Source organism: Natator depressus, chromosome 1 (assembly GCF_965152275.1).
Source record: "Natator depressus isolate rNatDep1 chromosome 1, rNatDep2.hap1, whole genome shotgun sequence".
NCBI lineage: Eukaryota > Metazoa > Chordata > Testudines > Cheloniidae > Natator > Natator depressus.
The window spans coordinates 59846978-59868372 of NC_134234.1; the positions used below are offsets into that span (position 1 = coordinate 59846978).

At 45.7% G+C, this 21395-nt stretch overlaps 1 protein-coding gene across 1 annotated transcript in view; it reads left to right on the top strand.

Annotated features, from left to right (window-relative positions):
• Positions 1-21395, top strand: part of ERICH6B (glutamate rich 6B) — a 48776-nt gene that overhangs the window by 6814 nt on the left and 20567 nt on the right. The window contains exons 3-7 of the mRNA XM_074961054.1: positions 3526-3638; positions 5523-5603; positions 11198-11296; positions 13577-13633; positions 21259-21326. Coding sequence (XP_074817155.1) covers positions 3526-3638; positions 5523-5603; positions 11198-11296; positions 13577-13633; positions 21259-21326 — 418 coding nt within the window. The remainder of the gene's footprint in view (positions 1-3525; positions 3639-5522; positions 5604-11197; positions 11297-13576; positions 13634-21258; positions 21327-21395) is intronic.

The following is a 21395-nucleotide window of genomic DNA, read 5'->3' on the forward strand; positions in this document are numbered from 1 at the left end:
CTATTTAGAGAGGGGGGAATAACAGGGCTGTTGCAAAAGAAGGTACAATTTTGGCTCAGAATGAATTGGACCAAATTAATCTCTGGTGTACTTTACTTGTCACTAAGGGTGAATGTGGCCCACTGATGTTATTCCTTCAACCGTTAATATTTGAGCAATGTTTTCCTATAGTAAAAGGATGGGCCTTTACGCCTAAGGGTCTGTATGTAACACTAGCCAAAATAGCTATAATAGTCGGATTATAGAAAGAACATTATTGTATTGCTACATGTAGACACAGTGAAATGTCTCATTCTGAGGTATCCACTCTGATTGCAAATTACAACCTGGAAGAACTGAGGCATCATTCATTTCAAAATTCTGAAAATTGGGGAACAGTACACTGTGATGGGTTGCCAGCCCCCCTTCTGCGGAGCCACCTGATGTACTGGGGTACCACTGAGCCTGCCTGTTACACCAGCCTGGGCTCCCTCACCCTGTTCTGCTAAGCCAGGACCTCAAGCCTCCTCTAGCATACACTCACACACAGGTAGAGACACACCCAGCTGAGAAAGACACAGACACTGAAATCAGTACCGCATGGGAAGGCTTTCAGCTAAGGAATTGCCCAGCACGCAAGTGCACTCCCCCTCTGGAGAGTAAACCTAAAATTGTATTGTCTTGCGCTGCACAGAGAACTGTACAGCATAAGCTAATTGAAATTCGCCCTCTCTATCAATGTGGAGAGAGAGATGCACAGCTTTTTGCACCCCCCAGTTTTGAATTACACAAACTGGGTTTAAAACAAAAACAAGTTTATTAAGTACAAGAGGTAGATCTTAAGTGATTATAAGGGAAAGCCAACAGACCAAAGCAGATTACCTTAGTAAATAAACAAAAACCACAAACTGAGCTTAACACACTAGATAGATAGGATATAAATTAACAAATTCTCAACCTGAGTGATAACACAGGCTGGCAGACTCTTAAGGCACAAGTTGCCTTGGCTTTCCTAGGTTTTCATACACAGGCTAATGGTCCTTCTAGCCTGGGACCATCATTTTCCACAGTTCAATCCTTGCCCCTTAGGTGTTTCCAGGTATGTTGCTGGACGGAGAGTGAGGACCCCCTATGATGTCATTTTCCCTCTTTTATATCTTCTTCCCACTTGCTGGAATGCTCTTTTGCTGTGACCTGGGTCAAACAGTCTCCATTGTGTAGCTCTATCTCTGAGAGGTTTCTATTGTACACAGTTCCTGGGGTAACCCTTGTGCTTGTGTGCATTTCCTCAATAAGCCATTAACAGTGTTTGGCCTTTTTACAGTTGTACTTGAAAGGCTGTTTGTGGGTGTTTTCAATCTCACAACATGTTTCAGTAGCACATACATAGCCCAACTTCACATATGACAATAACACATACAATCCAACACGATATTAATGTCTAGCAGATCAAGACTTCAGAATGACACCTCACAAGACATACTTTGTACAAAACATATGCTAATTACATGACAGAGGTGAATAGTGAGGTGTCAGGGTGTCATGTACACATCCTGGGGTAAATGCTTCACTGTGATACGAGAAGAGATTAGCTCCACAACTCCCAAGAGGACTAATGGGAGATCACAAGCATAAGCAAATGGTCTGTGCAAAAGCAAGAAAAATCTTATTGGCAACCTAGAAAGTAGAAAAGCATTGGGGGGGGGCTTTATTCTTTCCCTGGAGGTGGGCAGTTCTGGCTCCTAGGTGAGGTAGGATCTGAGCCAGTGATTAGGGCACTAGCCTGGGACTTGGAAGACTTGGGTGCAATTTCCTGCTCTGCAGCAGACTTTCTGTGTGACCCTGGGCACATTATTTCGTTTCTCTGTGCTTCTGTGCCTCCTCTATACGCTGAGATTTCTAGCACTTCCCTACCTCCCAGGGTGTTGGGAGGGTAAAAATGTTAAAAGATTGTGAGGCACTCGGATACTACAGTAATGGGGCCATGTAAGTAACTTAGATTGATCATTCCTGCATTCCCCTGGGGGTTTCATCAGTTAATATGTAAATTTCAGTGTATACAGTGTCCAGAATATTTTAAAATTCTTAACCATAAGACACATAATACAAAGGCAGTGATGTGTAACGGCCTCGCTGAATCACTAATGCTATGGGGGAAAAAATCCACTGGCTTTCTGGGGTCTCATTCAATCAGCCCTTGGTGGCCCTTTGCTCAACCTTGTTCCTCCTACGCAGGAGGATACTCATAAAAACCTTGAACACCTTTAAATTACCATTTAGGAGGCAAACCAAATTAACTATCTATCTCACAGGGATGTCAGGCAGAGATGGCTGGACGGGAACCATGTCAGCTCTTAAACACTAGTTCAAAATGATTTCACCGCTTGCCAGTCAATTTTAGGTGAAAAGAAAGTGCAGAAAATGACAGGCCAATCCCGCAGACCTCATTGGTTGCTAATCATATGGAGGTCCAAGAGACCCATCTCCTTCTCCTCACCAATACATGCAGCCCCTGTGTCGGACTGTGGTGTGCACACAATGCAGAGTGAATGCTACACTGAGAAGTGGAGCTGAGCTGAGCGATCAGCGTGATCAGAAGATGCAGCAGAATCCTCTGAGATGAAATGAGCAGAGCATCAATCACTCCAAATTGAGGTTAGGTTTGATGAGCACATGCCAGTCATGCTTAGGTTAGAAACCCTCGGGATCAGCGGTAATGAAAGTGACAAGGCTGGAGGCTTGCTCTTATACACTGGATCCCCACTAATGCTGCTCAGTTGTTTTGGGTGCCTGAGGCTGATAGTTGCCCCTATGTTTTCATTCAATTTAAAGTGTGACTTTCTTCTGAAAAGTTCTGTGCAAAGACAGCTGCCTCTTATGCAACAGATCTGTTCCCTTTGAGAGTCCAAAGTGACTGGTGATTGTGGGTGCCCACCTTGAGACACCTTAAAGGGGTCTGGCTTTCAGAAAGTGCAGCCCGCCCCCCCCCCACACACACACACACTGAAAATCAGGGCCCTTTAAGGTGTCTTAAGTTGGAGGCACCCAAAATCCAGGGGTGGCAAAAGGTGGTGGCTTGCACAGGTAATAGCCACCCGAAACTTTGCCTTGGCCTCCCAGCAGCCACCCCTCCCAGTGCGAAGGCCAAACGTTATGCAGCAGTAAGGGTGTCATGGTGCGGTATTGCCATCCTCACGTCGCTGCTGCTGGCGGCGGCGCTGCCTTCAGAGCCGGGCGGCTGGAGAGCAGCGGCTGCGGGCCAGCTGTGAAGGCAGCACCATTGCCAGCAGCAGCACAGAACCGCAGAAGTCGGGGGGGCCGTGCACCCACAAGATGGGTAGCGCAGCCCTCCCCCTCCACCCCCAATTTTCTGTCTAGCCCACCTCAGCCCCGCCACTGGGAAGAGGTGGCACCGCCCCTGCTGTAATCACTTGTCATGTCTGAAAAATTTGGCCCGTGTCTTACGTCAGCGAACGCTTCTGATGGTTTTTCCACTCTGGCCACTAGTAGTGATGTAAAAGCCAGTCTGCTGTGGCCTCTTTGCAGAAAGTCTGCGGGTGGATCTTCCGCCACTCACGGAAGAAGATGTGAGGCTGAGGATCTGGGGACCCAGACGGAATGGAGTTATTCAGACAAATCCCTAGCGTCCGTTGAGAACGGTGAGTTCATCAAACAGCAGCACCGTATTTAACATCCAAAACACTCTGCTTTCCAAAGAGTGCACTTTGGGAAAACGAAACAGTCGGTTTGCTTTTAAAAACGGCTTTGTGGTAAAAAAAAAATGCACAATTTTATTCAGCAGGAACTTTGATGCATTTGAAGCATTTTGACAGGGGGATAACTGTCTCTCATTCCTGATTTGTGTCGCCCTCCTGTTATTCAGTGCAGCGCATCTACACTTGAACAGCTGGTTTTCTGAAGCCAGGTTTGTTTTGCCTTGTATTTTAGCAGGGTTTTATGCAAAGATTGGCTCAGGTAGCGGTGTTCAGATCCACCTCTAGCATGGAATTAGATATCGGCCAGAGTTTAGGTCTGAGGCTCAATCAGAGCAAGGGTTCCACTTGAGAACTGCCTGTGAGCAGCAGCAGCGCCTTGAGTCATAATGACCCCCTGCATTTAGAGTCCCATCCCCATAGGTTCACAGGGCCTATTTGCAATGGGTCAAGGCCCCAGCACTGAATAGGGCTCCCTGAGAGACCTCACAGGAGTTGGCAGGCAGGGTTGCAACAGAAGAAAGGCCTCAGTGGGAGCTGATCCTCGGGCACGTATGTGCTTCGCCAGACTGCTGTCAGTTTCACTGCCCCTGTTGGCTGCTGGCTCCCTCCTGTGGCCAGTCTGCAGGGGTGTGTGGAAACCTGGACAAAACCAACGAGGACACTCGGGATATGTCTACACTGCGATTAAAAACCTGCGGCTGGCCAAGGCTCACAGGCCTTGGGCAAAGGGGCTGTTTAATGGAGGTGTAGATGTTCTGGTGTGGGCTGGAGCCCAAGCTCTCGGACCCTCCCCCTCACAGGGACCTAGAGTCTGGGCTGCAGCCTGAGCCTGAACATCTACACTGCAATTAAACAGCCTCAGGAACCCGAATCAGCAGGCATGGGCCAGCCAGGGGTGTCTAATTCCAGTGTAGACATACCTTACAGCAGACCTCGCACCTAGAAACATTCTAGTTATGGGGAGCTCCTTTCTGCTCACATTCCCATCCTATCCCCATGACCCTTACAGGTCTCTTCCGGCTGATGGGTCCCTTCTCCCTTACTGATAGCTCCTGGTTCATAATGGAGTTGTTCATTTCATGTATGAGTGCCTTAAAACTTCTACCACAAGGGACTCTCAGTCAGCTGGTTCAAAAATGGCCCTACTGTTGTCTTGCAGAAGGAGGTGGTTTCTCCTGGATGTCTAGGAACAGGTTAGGTCTCTGCGATGGTGTCAAATCACCTTTAAGGGCCTGCTTGTCCTCTTACACTAGTGTAACTCCAGTAATTTCAGTGGAGTTACTCTGGGACACTGGTGAGAGAACAGAATCAGGCCCTATGTATCTGCCTTTGAGAAGAATGGGCCCCCTCAAAGGAGGACATTCCCTCTTCTGTTGCAGAATCTGGGAAAAAATTTAGACTGCACAGGGCCCCAGCTGAGCTAGGTTGTCTGTCATGCCACTGGGAGCAGATGGTGCAGTATTTTCATGGCTATATGACAGAAAATGCATTACCGCCAACCTATCACAGCCCACCTCTGAATCTATTAAATGCGTAGCAAGCAAAACAAAGGACGTTAACTTATTAACGGTAGCTTTTGCCAAAGACGTGCAAGTTGTGCTTTGAAACAGATGTCCTGGGAGAAAACATACAGGACGTCAGAACTGGGATTCATAGAATTATTATGCTCATTTCTCATTGGTTTTAAATTATTAATAAAACTACCTTGGTGATATTGATCTATCATTGAATCTGAGCTTTATTTCATATCTGTAGTCACAGAAGCAGTAAATTTAATTTCCATCCTACTTCCTAAGCTTACTTCATAACTAAAACATGATCTTTAAGCTATATCAGTAATCAGAGAGGAGAAGAGGAGCAGAGAAGATGTGGATGGCAAGGACAGTCCTGAGCCCACACTGAGTCAAGGTGAGGAGCGCTAAGGGTCAGATTCCAATACACTTTCTTATTTTATGTCTTATTCCGCAAATAGCCACAGTAAAGCCATGTGATCACAGATGGAGTAAAATGCTACTGAACAGGAGTAAGTATCAGAATTAGGCTCTATGGACCAGACCCTCAAAGGCATTTCGGCACCTAACTCCCGTTGATTTTACTGGGATTTAGGTGCCTAAATTACTCCTGGGAGCATTCTGTTCCAAAAAATTAAAAATTCTGCACACAGTATTTCAAAATTTTATTTGTCAAAATAACACTACATAATCATGCCAGTTTCAAGTATTTTGGTAATTTATTTCAAAATAGCTGTCAGCAAGTATGTCTATAACAATACAGACACACACACGAAATTCCCCCAGGAGTAGAGAATTAAAGAAACCCCTATGACAATGCAGTTCCTGTTTCTCTGCACCCTTCCCTCCTCACCAGAGCCCAGATGGAGGGGGAGGGGAGAGGGTCAGACACGCAAAACCCCTCCCCATATAGCCCAGCCACGTCCCCCCAGCTAATACACCCAAACCCCCATTCCCCCCCAGAGCCCAGCCCAGTGATTAAAGTGAGGCCCAGGAAATCCAAAAGGACAGGTTCCTACAGCAATACTAACATGGCCATATTGCATATCCAGTGTATTTACTGTATACATTTAACAATATAAGCAGCAATGTAGTAAGGCCTACCTTCAATAATAAACCAGGGATAGACACTACCACCTAAGAACGGCCATACTGGGTCAGACCAATGGTCCATCTAGCCCAGTGTCCTATCTTCTGACAGTGGCCAATGCCAGGTGCCCCAGAGGGAATGAACAGAACAGGTAATCATCAAGTGATCCATCTCCTGTCGCCCATTCCCAGCTTCTGGCAAACAGAGACTAGGGACACTTCAGAGCATGGTTTTGCATCCCTGCCCATCATGGCTAATAGCCATTGATCAACCTATCCTCCATTAACTTATCTAGTTCTTTTTTTAATGCTATTATAGTCTTGGCCTTCATAACATCATCTGGCAAGGAGTTCCACAGATTGACTGTGTGTTGTGTGAAGATACTTCCTTTTGTTTATTATAAACATGCTGCCTATTAATTTCATTTGGTGACCCCTATTTCTCGTGTTATGAGAAGGACTAAATAACACTTCCTTATTTACTTTCTCCACACCAGTCATGATTTTATAGACCTCTATCATATCCCCCCTTAGTAGTCTCTTTTCCAAGCTGAAAAGTCCCAGTCTTATTCATCTCTCCTCATATGGAGGCTGTTCCATACCCCTAATAATTTTTGTTGCCCTTTTCTGTACCTTTTCCAATTCCAATATATCTTCTTTGAGATGGGTCATTACACGAGTATTCAAGATGTGGGCATACCATGGATTTATATAGAGGCAATATGATATTTCCTGTCTCATTATCTATCCCTTTCCTAATGATTCCCAATATTCTGTTAACTTTTTTGACTGCCACTGCACGTTGAGTGGATGTTTTCAGATAACTCTCCACAATGACTCCAAGATCTCTTTCTTGAGTGGTAACAGCTAATTTAGACCCCATCATTTAATATGTATATTGTAGTTGAGATTATGTTTTCCAATGTGCATTACTTTGCATTTAGCAGCATTGAATTTCATCTGCCATTTCATTGCCCACACACCCAGTTTGGGGACAGTTCCTCACATTTGTCACCTAAAAAGAATGGCTCAGGTTTGGGAATCTCCCTCACATCCTCAATCATGAAGACCAATGCAAAGAATTCATTTAGTTTCTCCACACTGGCCTTATCTTACTTGAGTGTTCCTTTAGCATCTCGATTGTCCAGTGGCCCCATTGGTTATTTAGCAGGCTTCCTGCGTCTGATGTATTTAAAAAAAAAATTCTGTTACTTTTTGAGTCTTTGGCTAGCTGTTCTTCAAATGCTTTTTTGGCCTTCCAAAGTATATTTTATACATCACTTGCCAGAGTTTATGCTCCTGTCTCTTTTCTCACTAGGATTTAACTTCCACTTTTTAAAGGATGCTTTTTTGCCTCTCACTGATTCTTTTACTTTGTTGTTTAGCCACGGTGGCTCTTTTTTGGACCTCTAATTTTTTTTTTTTAATTTGGGTGTTTATTTAAATTGAGCCTCTATTATGGTGTCTTTAAAAAGTTTCCATGCAGCTTGCAGGGATGTCACTTCTGGCACCATACCTTTTAATTTCTGTTTATCTAACTTCCTAATTTTTGTGTAGTTCCCCTTTCTGAAATTACATACCACCATGGTGAGCTGCTTTGGTGCTTTCCCATGCACAGGGTTGTTATGTTATGGTCACTATTACCAAGCGGTTCAGCTACCACTAAATTCTTTGCACAGTGCCTAGCACAATGGGGTCCTCGTCCAGGAGTGAGGCCCTACTTGCTATGGCAACGCACATACTGTGTGATGAGGCCAAGTTAACACAGAAATGTCAGCATTTGGGGCTGGATTTACCAGCAGGATCCGGCTGCTTTGCATCACTGTAACGCTACAAACTCAGTGTAACCAGCCGGTGAAGCTGGGTTTATTACTGCTTTGCCTTTCCAGCATGGTGTAAAGCACTGGAGCATACCTGTGAATCTGGACAGCATGGAAAACATTCTGTGAGATGAGTATAAAAAAAACCCTATGTGCTTAGAACTAAAATGTCTGGAAATATACACTGGTGATTCTTAATAAAATAAACTCTTTAAAAAATTGAATCTGGAACAAACAATGTTTAAACACTCATACTTGTTAATCTCTTAGGGCATCAGTAATTTTAATCAATAACACATCAGCAGATAAAGCATGTGACAGGGTGTTGGATGGGCTAGTAGTTAGGGAGGTCCGGGACTAAAAGCCAGGGGAATCCTAAATTGTAAGTCCAGCTCAACAGCTCTCTCGCTGTGGGACACTGATTCATAGATTTTTTTTTTTAAGGCCTGAAGGGACCATTGTGATCATGTAGTGTGACCTCCTGCGAAACACAGGCCACTAAGTGGTTCCTGCATCAAGTCCATAATGTCTGGCTGAGCTGAGACCTGAGAAGGTCAGGTAACGACCAAATTTACCTGAGAGGGGAAACAACAGTAAATTCCCAGACACTGCAGCTTTCCTGGGTAAATAAATTATAAAATAGTGCGTCCCGGCTTCGTAGATCATAGGCAGATGTTCAAAAATAGGTGCCCGTGAAACAGGTGTGCCTGCAAAATGGGTGACCACATGCACAAGAACCAGATGTTGTATACAAATGTATTTCTGTACAGAATGGACTCAACTTAGGTACCTATCTTTGAATATTTGGCCCATAATATTGTGTGTCCCAGAGCCCCCCAGAGATAAGTGCCAGCGTGAAAAAAGGAAACCTGTGTAGAGGGAGGGAAGGTTCTTATTAGCTGATCGACAGGCCATAACAAATTCCTGTAACTCTTCATAGAGGGCAGTTCAATCTTATTCCTATGGAAGGTGCTTGCATGGCCCCCATGACCACCGTATCTGAGCACCTCTCACTCTTTAATGTATTTGTCCTTGCAGCACCCTTGGGAGGTAGGGAAGGACTTTTATCCCCGTTTTGCAGATGGGGAAGTGAGGCATACATAGACTAAGTGACTTGCCCAGGTTCACACAGGAAGTCTGTGGCAGAGGAGGGAGTTGACCCTAGGTGTTCTGAATCACCCTAACCCCTGGACCATCATTTCTCTGTAAGTTATGGACAACTGTGACTAAGAAGGAATTAGAACCAACTATTTTATGATTTCTGCCCTTTCATTCTTATCAACCTCTTGCTTTCACAAGTTCCTAGGATCCAAACCGCTCTGCCTGCTGATTCTTCCACCTCCAAGGCATGACTCCAGTTTTGATAAGTAACAAAGCAGAGGGACAGGTGTTTGGTTTTTTTAATACTTTTGTAACATCTCTGTTTGGAATCGTGTCTTTCCAGCTCTGTGGAATGCTGGACAAAAAGAGAGCGGTCAGGCTGACAGCCAAACTCACTGCCACAGGGCATTCCCGGGCATATAGTCTAGCAAAATAATATCAGTGTGACACTTCCTGGGTGTACCAAGGTTGTGAGGGGGCCTTGTCTGTCCCTGCCGTGGCTCAGCTCGCCAACCCCACCAGCCACAGGTAACGCAAGCACACCCTTCTAGGCCTATGCACGCCCTGCTTTCACTCTGCAGGTTAGCGATAGGCACACCCCAACTCTTGAGCCCTCTGAGTGTCTCCCTGGAGTGTCCAGCCCCTGGTCCACTGGACGGACATTTACAGTAGTCACAGATTTACTGCTTCCAAAGAAGCAGTACACCCCAGCTTATCTGCTTCACCTCAGATCACCACTCTGCTTAACCCACATCCCATAGGCACGTGTATGGTAAAAACCAGTGTGATCTTATTTAACAAAGCATAGCAATTCAAGGGCAGCAAGGAGAAGTATTGGAAACAAAGGGTCATGTATCAAATAAAGTCATAACACACATTCTAAAACCTAGACTTAATTAACTAGATGCTCTCATGTCTTATAGAGCAAGGCTCACCCAAAGTTCTTCTAGCATTTTACAGCCAGGCTTGGCTGTGATTGTCCATTCGTGAGCCAAGATCCAGGGTGTCCGTTAGCAGCCCCAGATATATCAGAACAATCCATTGTCCTTTTTCATAAGCAGGACGCCCCCCTGCTGGGTTTTTTTTTCCAGTATACTCCTTACTTGTCGATTTCCCAATCTGTTAACCAGCATCTGGCTCAATATGAAATAGGCCTATATTGTTATGAGCACAATACACAATGACCAGACAGGGCGATAAGCGTCTGTTACCCACTGCCTCAAAAGGGATTGTCTGAGACAGGTCACTGCCTGGTTACCTGCCTTAAGAACATAACTTTTAGTATAGAAATATAACTCCTTAAATATTATCTGCACATACATTTTGCAATGATTATGGCAACCAGTGGATAACTGGCTCTCAGTAGAGACCTTACATGCCAACCTTTGGTGAATTAATATGCATCTATCCAACCCAGGGGTTCCCTGTAAAACTCTATGCACTGTCTCTGTCCTCTAACCATTGGCACCAACAGTTGCCTGTTTCACAATCTGATTTTATACTAACAAAGCTACGTTATCCATTTTTATGCTTAGGGACATAAATGATCCCCAGCTGGGACTGGGAGGTAACTTCCACCCATGATTCATGGTTACCCAGGCAGTGGTGCTGAAGACAGCTCACAAAACTCTAAACCACGTGTGTTCAAAAGCAATGTGGGAAAGGGTGATTCTCGCTCACACCACACGGATGCTGCACAGCTCTGGGAGTCTCAAGAATCGCGAACTATTGCCAGCTCCGTTCTGATAGCACCAGCAAACTTTTCACAGTGAAATCTGGGGATGCTGCCTGCAGCATCTGCCGTGCCCCTAGTTCCCGAGCCTATGTTACCCAGGTACAAAAGTTGGGGATGTTGCTATGTGGGACAAGAGTTATGGCCACACACCACAGGTCTCTGGTTAAGGATTAGCCTCGTTCAGTTCAGCACAGCCGGTGCTCTATCAGACCAACTCGTAACATGAACTCTGCTTTCATGTTTCAGGCACTGTGGTACTCTTTCCTGACACAGATGAAGACATTAAGACACACGAGTCTGAAGAAGGAAGCGAAGAATGTAACCAAACTAAATCCAAAGGTGAAGGTAGGGTGCGCTTGTGGAGACTCCGTCACTGGCAATTTTTAAATCAAGATTGGAGCTTTTTCTAAAAAAGATGCTCTAGTTGAAAAGAAATTATGTTGGGGAAGTTCTATGGCCTGTGGTATACAGGAGGTCGGACTGGCCTGGGAATCTGTGAATAATCCTGATCACTGTAAATTAATGTGAGGTTTTGGACTAGCCTCCTTTGAAAATCCCAGCCTTGTTGCTGTAGATGACAGATGGCTAACACTCCGTAGTAATGGGGGGTAAATCACCCTGTCCAGAAATAGTGTCCAGGGCAGCAACCAAAGCGAGAGGGGTTTTGGCACCTTGGCAGGACAGTTCTGGCTCATGAGTGGGGATTTGAATGAGGTAGGTGTTACTTTGGGCTTGCCCATCTGATGATGTAACATTTCACCCTTTACCTTCAGACCAAGCAGTCATCTTCCAGCTTCCCTCATCTCCTATCAGTACCTGTCCCACCAGCCTCCAGACTCCCAGGACTCTCCCACAATACAAGCACATGGGATGCTCGATGAAATTAAAAGGATAACAATGAAATACTTTTAACTAGAAAGTATAAGTAACTTACGGAACTCACTGCTGCAGAAGGCTATTGTGGCAACTAAAGTAGCAAGAGTCAGAATGTATTAGACCTTCCAGGCAGACGTGTCTCTGTGAGAAGCATCAAGAGGCATTGTATCCCTGCGCAGCATGGACCACCTCTTCAGTCTGCTTGAGGGGGTCAGCCCATGGACAGCTGCTGTCCATTCACAGTCTCAGACTGTGGCTTCCATCTGGGCACTGGATCATGCCACCTCCCCTGATCCTGTTTGAATGTTTGAAGGAGGCAGCCTACCATGCCCTGCCCCAATCTCACCATGAAACACTTAGCAACATGTGGCCTCCCTCCCCAACTTTGCCAGTGGTTCCCGTATTTCCATCCCATGGGAGAGTGCAGGGGCCCTACTGGAGGGGTAGGAATCTGTGGACACCATGAAAGGTGAGAAAAAGCTCGGGCTAGGGGAAAAAGAAAACTGAAAAGGAGAATGTGGGGGAGTCAGAGAGTGGACAATAAATCTGAGAGAAGGGGGGGATGAAAGAAAAACGTTGGGAAGGACTATGTGGGGAGGGAGGAGGAGGCATAGAGCATGAGAGGAAGAGGGAAAGGAGAATGAAAAGAGAGTAAAAGAAAGTGGGAAAAGGTCAGATGATGGGAAAGGCTTGAAAGGGGGGAAATTTAATTAGAAGTAAAGTTGAGGAGAAAAGAAACAGGCAGCTAACAAAGCAAACATAGGAAAGCAAAGAATGAGGCAGACGGGCCCAGCAAGTTAATTTTTCTCGTTGCTTCATAGAAAGTTTGGCACCAAAATATTACATAAAGCCAAATAGGAGTATATTTTGATATCTGTAGATCAGGATGACATCTGTCCATAGCACAGCAAGACAGGAGGAAGGCATGGGGTAGCAGCCTGCTTCCATGTGTGTGGGTTTTCTTGCTTTTGTTCTGTATTGTGCTGATGCTGGTTTCTATACGTAGCTCTGTGGTTGTCAGGTAGGAAACACCTGCATGAATCTGGGCCCTGGGGTTTTGATGTGCAGCCTTTCTTGGTATTTTAACAGAATGTAATTTGACAGAGGCAACCTTTTACAGGACAGAATTCCAGACAAACCCATCCCATCATAGCCTCTCTTCCACCACCACCCTCCCCCAGACCCCATATACTTTAATAACTGAAACATGCTAGTCTTCAAAAATGGAGGGCATTGGACTTGAGATTCCAAAATTTTATGGAGGAAGCTCCACAGAAACCTTGCTTAATTCTTTCCTCTTGCTCACCACAGCGTCCCCACTTTTGCTTGGTTGGAATGTATGTATATAGGATTAACATCTGCAATTGCACTAGCTAAATTGCAAATTACACAGGCTATCAATCTTTATGCTTCAGGGCATACAATGATTACCATCTTGGGGGGGTGTCAAAATTAGTTTCTCCCATGCTATCGTATGGTACTGTATGATTGACCAGGTGCATAAAGGAGGAGGAATGGGTTTGCCTTCACCAGGAGTATCAGTTATATGTCACTATCAGAGGCAAAGTACCTGACTGACTGAACCAACAGCCAGTTTCACTGTGACATTTCCTATGTCTCAGTTCAGTCCCCACAAGTCTAACACTGAAACCACTCCTGAATCTGGCCATATGACATGTAGCTCAGGCAACTACCGTTGCCCAAGCAGGTTAGCCACTAAAACACGCCATGCTTGTTCTGTATCTGTAGATGTGAGAGTTGAAAGTGATGCAGCAGAAGGAGAAGACAAGAAGTCAGATGATGAAGGTATGCCAGGATATGTGGCCATTTGGGCTGTTATGAGACAACTGTCCTCTCTGCGCAGTTAAGAGACCAAATCAGGCATCAGCACTTGGAGTTCTTCATTACCACTTTTCTGTCAGGATGTCCCAACCCTGACTAGTTACAGAGGCCAAATAACTGCTTTCTAATATGTCCAGGAAAGGTAAGGGCCACATCCTGTAAATAGCTGAGTGCCTCTTGCAAGGAACTGAGACTCCTCAACTCCTCTTGAGGTCAACAAGAGTTGGGGGCACCCAGCACTTTGCAGGAGGCACCGAGCACTTTGCAAGATCAGGCCCTGGGTGGGAGGGGGCTCATCATGGCAGTGCTGGAGGATACACGAGGGTTTGGGTAATCTGGTGGCTAAGGATGCTTTCCGTTGTGAGGAAGACAGAAAGGGTTGACAGCTGGGAAGGGGGTGGTTTGAGGGCAGGTCAGTGGTGGGCAGTGCAATATATTCCAGGGGTACCTCTGATTAAGGAAGGCCCTTGATCCCGCAAGAGTTGAAAACAGCAGTCAGGCTGGGCCCGGCAGAGATTTTGAGATCTGCTGAGACCTCTGATGGATCTAGAATCTACATCCACAAAGGCCCAGGTGCGGACCAGAAGTCGGGGTGGAAAAGAGGGGCTTTGATGGGCAGGAAGTGGAATGAGTCACTGGGTCTAGACAAGAGGTCTCAGGCTGATGTCCGCATGGGGGCTGGGGGCGGGGGTGATACTAAAGGACACCTGGCTAGTGGGTACTCGCCCATAGTTTTGACCCTTCCAAATGCTTGTGAATGAGGTCTGAGGTTCAGACAAGTTCTTATTTTCCATGGCCAAGTTTGCCTTGCCTCAGGTTTCAGAACATCTTGGCAGCAGATGATTATCTCATTGGAATGGAAGCAAAAAGCAAGAAGTGACAGAACTCCAAAATAAGAAACATAATTAGCAGCAAAACTTTTAATTTGCCATTCTGAACCATTTCTAAATGAGTTAGTGGCTTATTTATCGGACCTGGCTTGACATTTAGACAGTTCCTTTTAATGCTAATGGGCTTGATTACCGGGTTGAATCCTACTGCTCTGCAGAAACTGCTGTTCAGTATTCAGAGCTGCCAAATTCTTCCCACACAATAACACCTTCCTTTCTTCACAGTAAATATGTATTATTCAGTGCACCCATATTACAATAAGCCGCTCACTGGTGTGAGGTGTCTGCTGAGATAATTAAAGCAGCAGCCACCAGTTTGCTAGATACCAATTGCACTGGCTCGTGTCATAGAGTTTTCTGGTCTGGGACTTCCCCAGTTTCTTTAAATGGCACCACACACTTCTCCTGGCCCTTCCCCATCCCAGCTCTCCCCTCTGCAACCTTAAGTTCAGCTGGGAGACTGAACCAAAGCCCATTAAAATCAGTGGGAAAAACCTCCCATTGAGTTCAGTGGGCTTTGGATCAGATCTTTGCAGGGTTTCACTGCACTTTCGTTCCTTACGCCTATTGCTATCTTTTATACCATTAGTTCCCCGGGGCAAGGATTATCATTATCATGAGTTTATACAACCCCTGTTGCAAAGGGGCCTGACCTTGTTGTGACCCTAAGGTGCTTTCAGAATGAAAGTGTTGAATAATTAATAATTAAATCCCCCCAGATGGTTAACACTGCTAGGGCTGGTTCAACAAAGGCAAAATGATGGTGCATTGGTGACAGCCCATAGGCAGCTAACTGGGCCCTTGCATTTTAAGGTAAACATTTAGTGTGTGACTTTTCCCTCCCTCACTTGCCCCAAACTGCTTTGCTTACCGGCTGGGTGAGGAAGGGTGGGGAGACAACAGGGCTCGTGTCCAGTACTGGTGTTGAGAGGTTAGGGGACTTGTGAGTGGAAGCTTCCTTCTAGCTCGAAGGAGGTGGAAACCCTGTGCTGGGTCTCAGATAAAGCCAAGGAACGAGGGCAGGCAGCCTGATTTCCCCATGGGACATCCCAGTGCTCCCAGCGCTCCCAGTCAGCAGGGAGAAGCTGTTACTCCATACCTAGAGCCCTACCAAATTCACAGCCTGAAAAATACATCACAGGCAGTAAAATCTGGTTTCCCCCCATGAAATCTGTTCTTTTGTGCGCTTTTACCCTATACTACACCCGATTGCCTTCTATGGTGAGATAACTGGCTCTGTGGATAGGGGGAAAGTGGTTGATGTGATATATCTTGACTTTAGCAAAGCTTTTGATATGGTCTCCCACAGTATTCTTGGCAGCAAGTTAAAAAAGTATGGATTGGATGAATGGACTATAAGGTGGATAGAAAGCTGGCTAGATTGTCGGGCTCAACGGGTAGTGATCAACAGCTCGATGTCTAGTTGGCAGCCGGTATCAAGCAGAGTGCCCCAGAGGTCTGTCCTGGGGCTGGTTTTGTTCAACATCTTCATTAATGATCTGGATGATGGGATGAATTGCACCCTCAGCAAGTTCACAGATTACACTAAATTGGGGGGGAGAGATAGATACGCTGGAGGGTAGGGATAGAGTCCAGAGTGACCTAGACAAATTGGAGGATTGGGCTAAAAGAAATCTGATGAGGTTCAACAAGGACAAGTGCAGAATCCATATTGGGCTGCATTAGTAGGAGCATTGTCAGCAGATCGAGGAAAGTGATTATTCCCCTCTATTCGACACTGGTGAGGCCACATCTGGAGTATTGCATCCAGTTTTGGGCCCCCCGCTAAAGAAAGCATATGGACACATTGGAGAGAGTCCAGCAGAAGACAACAAAAATGATTAGGGGGCTGGAGCACATGACTTATGACAAGAGGTTGAGGGAACTGGACTTATTTAGTCTGCAGAAGAGAAGAGTGAGAGAGGATTTGATAGCAGCCTTCAACTACCTGAAGGAGGTTCCAAAGAGGATGGAGCTCGGCTGTTGTCAGTGGTGGCAGATGACAGAACAAGGAGCAATGGTCTCAAGTTGCAGTGGGGGAGGTCTAGGTTGGATATTAGGAAAAACTATTTCACTAGGAGGGTGGTGAAGCACTGGAATGGGTTACCAAGGGAGGTGGTGGAATCTCCATCCTTAGAGGTTTTTAAGGCCCGGCTTAACAAAGCCGTGGCTGGGATGATTTAGTTGGGGTTGGTCCTGCTTTAAGCAGGGGGTTTGACTATGACCTCCTGAGGTCTCTTCCAAACCTAATCTTCTATGATTCTATACAGATTTCAGGGAGGAGACCAGCGTTTCTCAAATTGGGGGTCCTGACCCAAAAGGGAGTTGCAGAGGGGTAACAAGGTTATTTTAGGAGGGTTGCAGTATTGCCACCCTTACTTCTGCGCTGCCTTCAGAGCTGGGCGACGGGACAGTGGCGATTGTTGGCCAAGCATCCAGCTCTGAAGGTAGTGCCCTGCCATCACCAACTCAGAAGTAAGGGTAGCAGTACCGCAACCCCCCCCTACAATAACCTTGCAACCACCCGGGGGGCCTGGCATTGGCCACTGTCGGTAGACAGGATACTGGGCTGGATGGACCTTTGGTCTGATCCAGTATGGCCATTCTTATGTTCTTATGTTCAACTCCTTTTTAGGTCAGGACCCCTACAATTACAACACTGTGAAATTTCAGATTTAAATAGCTGAAATCATGAAATTTACAACTTTTACAATCCTATGACAGTGAAATTGAGCAAAATGGACCATGAATTTGGTAGGGCCCTATCCATACCACATGGTGCTAGAGCATGAGGAGTAACCAGACCGCTGGTATGTCAATTTGGCCCTGGTGGGCTGGGAAGGAACCCCCCCAAAATTCATCATTATTATGGATTATTAGTTTGACAGTGATGCTTAGGAGCCTTTGTCATGGACCAGGACCCCATTGTGCTAGGCTCTGTACAAACACAGAACAAAAAAACTGGTCCCTGCCCTGAAGAGCTAAGGTTTGTAGGAGGGCTGTTTGACTTTTGTGTGGGGGCTTATATTGCTTAAATCTTTGTCATCCCTTTCCTTCTTCTCTTTCACACCATATCTGAGTTGTATAGAAAGACAACACGCTGGGACAGCAGACTGGCTGTGGCACCTGGAGAGAGGGAGGGGGAAGGTTTGTAACTAACACGGCATGTACCCAGCATCACAGGACATCATCCCAGACATGTTGTTTGAACTTTGTATATTGGTTTTCTCTGTCTTGTCTATTTGCACTGTAAGGTCTTCAGGAGAGACCCCTGTCTGCGACTATATTGTGCCTAGCACAAGGGAGACCGGATCTTGATTGGAGCCTTTGAGCTCTTCCATAATAGAAATAATTACTACTAATAATAATCATAGGTGCAGGGAGGGAAGTTCCATTCTGTTTTTCACAGGTCACCACCTGTTTTTTCTCTGTATATGTATTATGCCCTGCAGAGATCCCTTCTTTTCGGGATCAATCAGTCTTAAAGAGGGCCTGATTCTCCTCCTGCATCCATGTAAATCAGCAGTAACTCCAGTGAAGTCAGTTTAGAGTCGCACTGGTGCAAATAAGAACAGAATTGGGTCCTGCATTCGTTAAATTATAAAAAAAAATTAGATTAAAAATGATAGATTTTAGGAGATAAATATTGTGTTTGTGTTGTAAACACTGGTGCAAAATGCCAGCTGAGGAAGCTCATGGGATCCAGAGATCCTTATAAACTAGGACAGCCTGGTAAGCATTCTGAATGACAAGGGCTTGACAAGCCACGCTGGTTTAACAAGCTTTTCTGATGGCTAACCGACCCCAATGAGATTATCATGATCTGTGGAACATAGATACGTGAGCCCAGTAATTTCCCCAGAGGTGTGATTATCTTGTAATAGCCGGATCCCTTGTGCTCATTTCTTATACCTTGAAGAAATTGAGGTCTGAAGTTGGAATGCTCGTTTGTAAGACATATGGTTTTAAAACAGTTCTACAAAAGCACACAGGTAAATAAGTACAGGTTCCTGCAGCGAAGAAGTTGAGGCTTTGTCCCAAAAGAGGCCCTCGCATGTTGTATGGTTAGAGCCTCTGCGTGCATGTTTGTTTTAATTTACTAGGGGAAAAGCTGCTATGAGTAATACAGGTTGAGATAACCTAGTGAAGCCAATTTTATTTATGTTCTTTCCACCTCCTACGCCGTCATTCATGTAACCATGAATAATAAGCTGATCAGGAGCCAGTTCTGTCTGAATGCTACTTTGCAATGATGGTAAACAGGATGATATAAGCAAGGTTGAGGGAATACAACCTGATTTCCATAAAATGTGCTCATTCAGAAATACGAGCACTGCCAGGGCATCTATCCACTCACAAAGGATGTACATATTAAATGTCTGCATGTAGTGTAACGTGTATGCTCCTGGATTATGAGTAGGTGTGTTTCGGAGTTATTTTTTCTCTAATATAGGTATTTAGGGAGGCCACTGTCTCTGAAAGGGGGATTTGGATTTTATGGATTTCCTCTGATCCCATAGGTTTGTTTGGATACTGTCAGGGGTGAAAGTAAGTTAGAGGACTCAGCGGTACACTGGAGTCCTGAGCAGGGGGCGTGGCCTCAACCAGAAGAGGCATGGCCTTGACCGGAAGAGGCAGGGCCTTAAATCCCAAAGCCCTTTAAATCAAGATTTAAATCAAGCTGCGGTAGTGGCGGCTGGGAGCCCAGGGCCCTTTAAATCACCCCCAGCTACCAGCTGCAGAGGTGGCTGGGAACCCCGGGGCTCGGGGGCAATTTAAAGGGCCCAGGGCTCCGGCTGCTGCTACTGCACTGAGGAGCCCTGGGGGCTCCTGGCTGCCACCGCTACCCTGGGGCTCTGGGCTGTGGCAGAGCTTTAAAGGGCCTGGGGCTCTGCTGTGGTAGCAGCTGCTGGAGCCCTGAGCCCTTTAAATCCCTGCCTGAGCCCTGCTGCCCGAGCCTTGGGGTAGCAGCGGCCAGGCTCCATAAGGGATTTAAAGGGTTCCGGGGCTCCAGCCGCCGCTACCGCCCCAGCCCTTTAAATCTACTCTGGAGCCCCGCCGCCGCTACCCCAGAGCTTCAGCAACAGGGCTCCGGCGGAGATTTAAAGGACCCCGGGGGCGTAGTGGGGTCTGGAGCTCCGGGGCCCTTTAAATCCCCACCAGAGCCCCACCACCACTACCCCAGGGCTTTAAATTGCCCTCTAGGAAAGCCGGTCCCGGTACGGCGCACCGGCTCTTACCGGTACGCTGTACCGGCTTACTTTCACCTCTGGATACTGTCTTTTTAATGCATCACTTGCTGAAGCTACAGGAAGCATACAGAACATACAGGAGTTTGTCACTTTATTCAGAGGAACCAAAGTCTGCTCAGGGACTCCCATTAATTACCATAGTATAAAAACACCACACTGCTGCCCTCCTCATCTTCCATACAAAGACGTGGCCCCAACAGATTGCAGGGCCCAGTATAAAGTAGTGTATTGTGAGTAAGTGATGCTGTTCTTTAGTGGCTGGCCTAGAGTGAGACTAGGTGACATGCTGCCCATAGAAGTTCCCAGAGTTTTCCTTTGGTAGAGGCCTTTTGGGAGGAGTTAAAGGAAAACAAGAGTTCTAGTCCCAGCTTCCTCTGTGTCTGTGGGTGGGATGTGTCCATATCATCCGCTGTCTCTACCTATGGATTCACTGCAATGGAACACTCCATCAGGATCTGAGAAGCCATATTTCCTTGATCCAGGCTGTTGTATTAAAGATAAAGGTGGTGATAGGCAGTAGTGTAGGCTTTCATGGGCCACACTTGAACTACTCTGCCTTAATGTGGAAAATTACTTGTCTTAAAATTACCTGAGAATGCATATAAAGTATCCACCCTCTCTCCAGTTTATAAAAACCTAGCAGAGGGGCACTAGTGAGTGACAATTTGGATGATATCTTAGCTATTTAATAATCTGGGTAAAGTTGGTTCTAACTTATTTTTGTTCTTGACACAGATTTTATAGTTCTTATTTTTCTCTGCATCATCATGCTCTTAAAAACTATTATATAGAAGTTTATGGCCTGCCATAATAAGACATTTGTATTATACTGTAATATCTCATTTTCATCAATTCTTGCAGTCTAGTATACAGTTTATTACTATGAAACACTTTTATAATCCCTCTTCTATACTATACACCGAAATTCAGAAGTGCATATAAATTATTACACCCTCTTTGCAAAGTTTCCTTATATTTTACTCGCCAAGGCCAAAATGTCCACACCTGGGTTCCTAAAATTAGGTTTCTAAATCCATGTGACAAGTGACTTTTTGTTAAGATTGGCGGGGGGAGATGATTTTTCAGAGAGAGGGTATTCTTCACTTTTTGAAAATCAGGCCCTGTTAATATGCCTGGAGTTGGACACCACATCTGAAAACCTAAGCACTTACATTTAGGTGGCTACATATGGATTTAAATAGGCCGAAGCGCCGAGCACCCACAGACCCTATAGAAATCAACAGACGCTTCTCAGCACCATTGAGATTTAGGCCGCTTATATTGAGCTGCCTAAGAATAGATGTGGGAGCCTAACCGTAGGCAGTCAGGTTTGAAATTTTTGATTCCAGTGCCTCTGTGGGTGAATTGACAATTGATGCAACTGTCACAACATTTCTACACAGTGAGTGAAGGCTAATTCATGTCTTTGTCTTGTTCGTACAAAAAGCCCCGGAGCCCAATTCAGAAGAGGCGATTCGTGATGACCTGAAAATAACTACCCTATTCCTAGATGAGGTGAGGCCCATGGAGAAATTAAAATGAATACACCAGTCATTTATAAAGAGGAAGCTGCATGACTCAAGG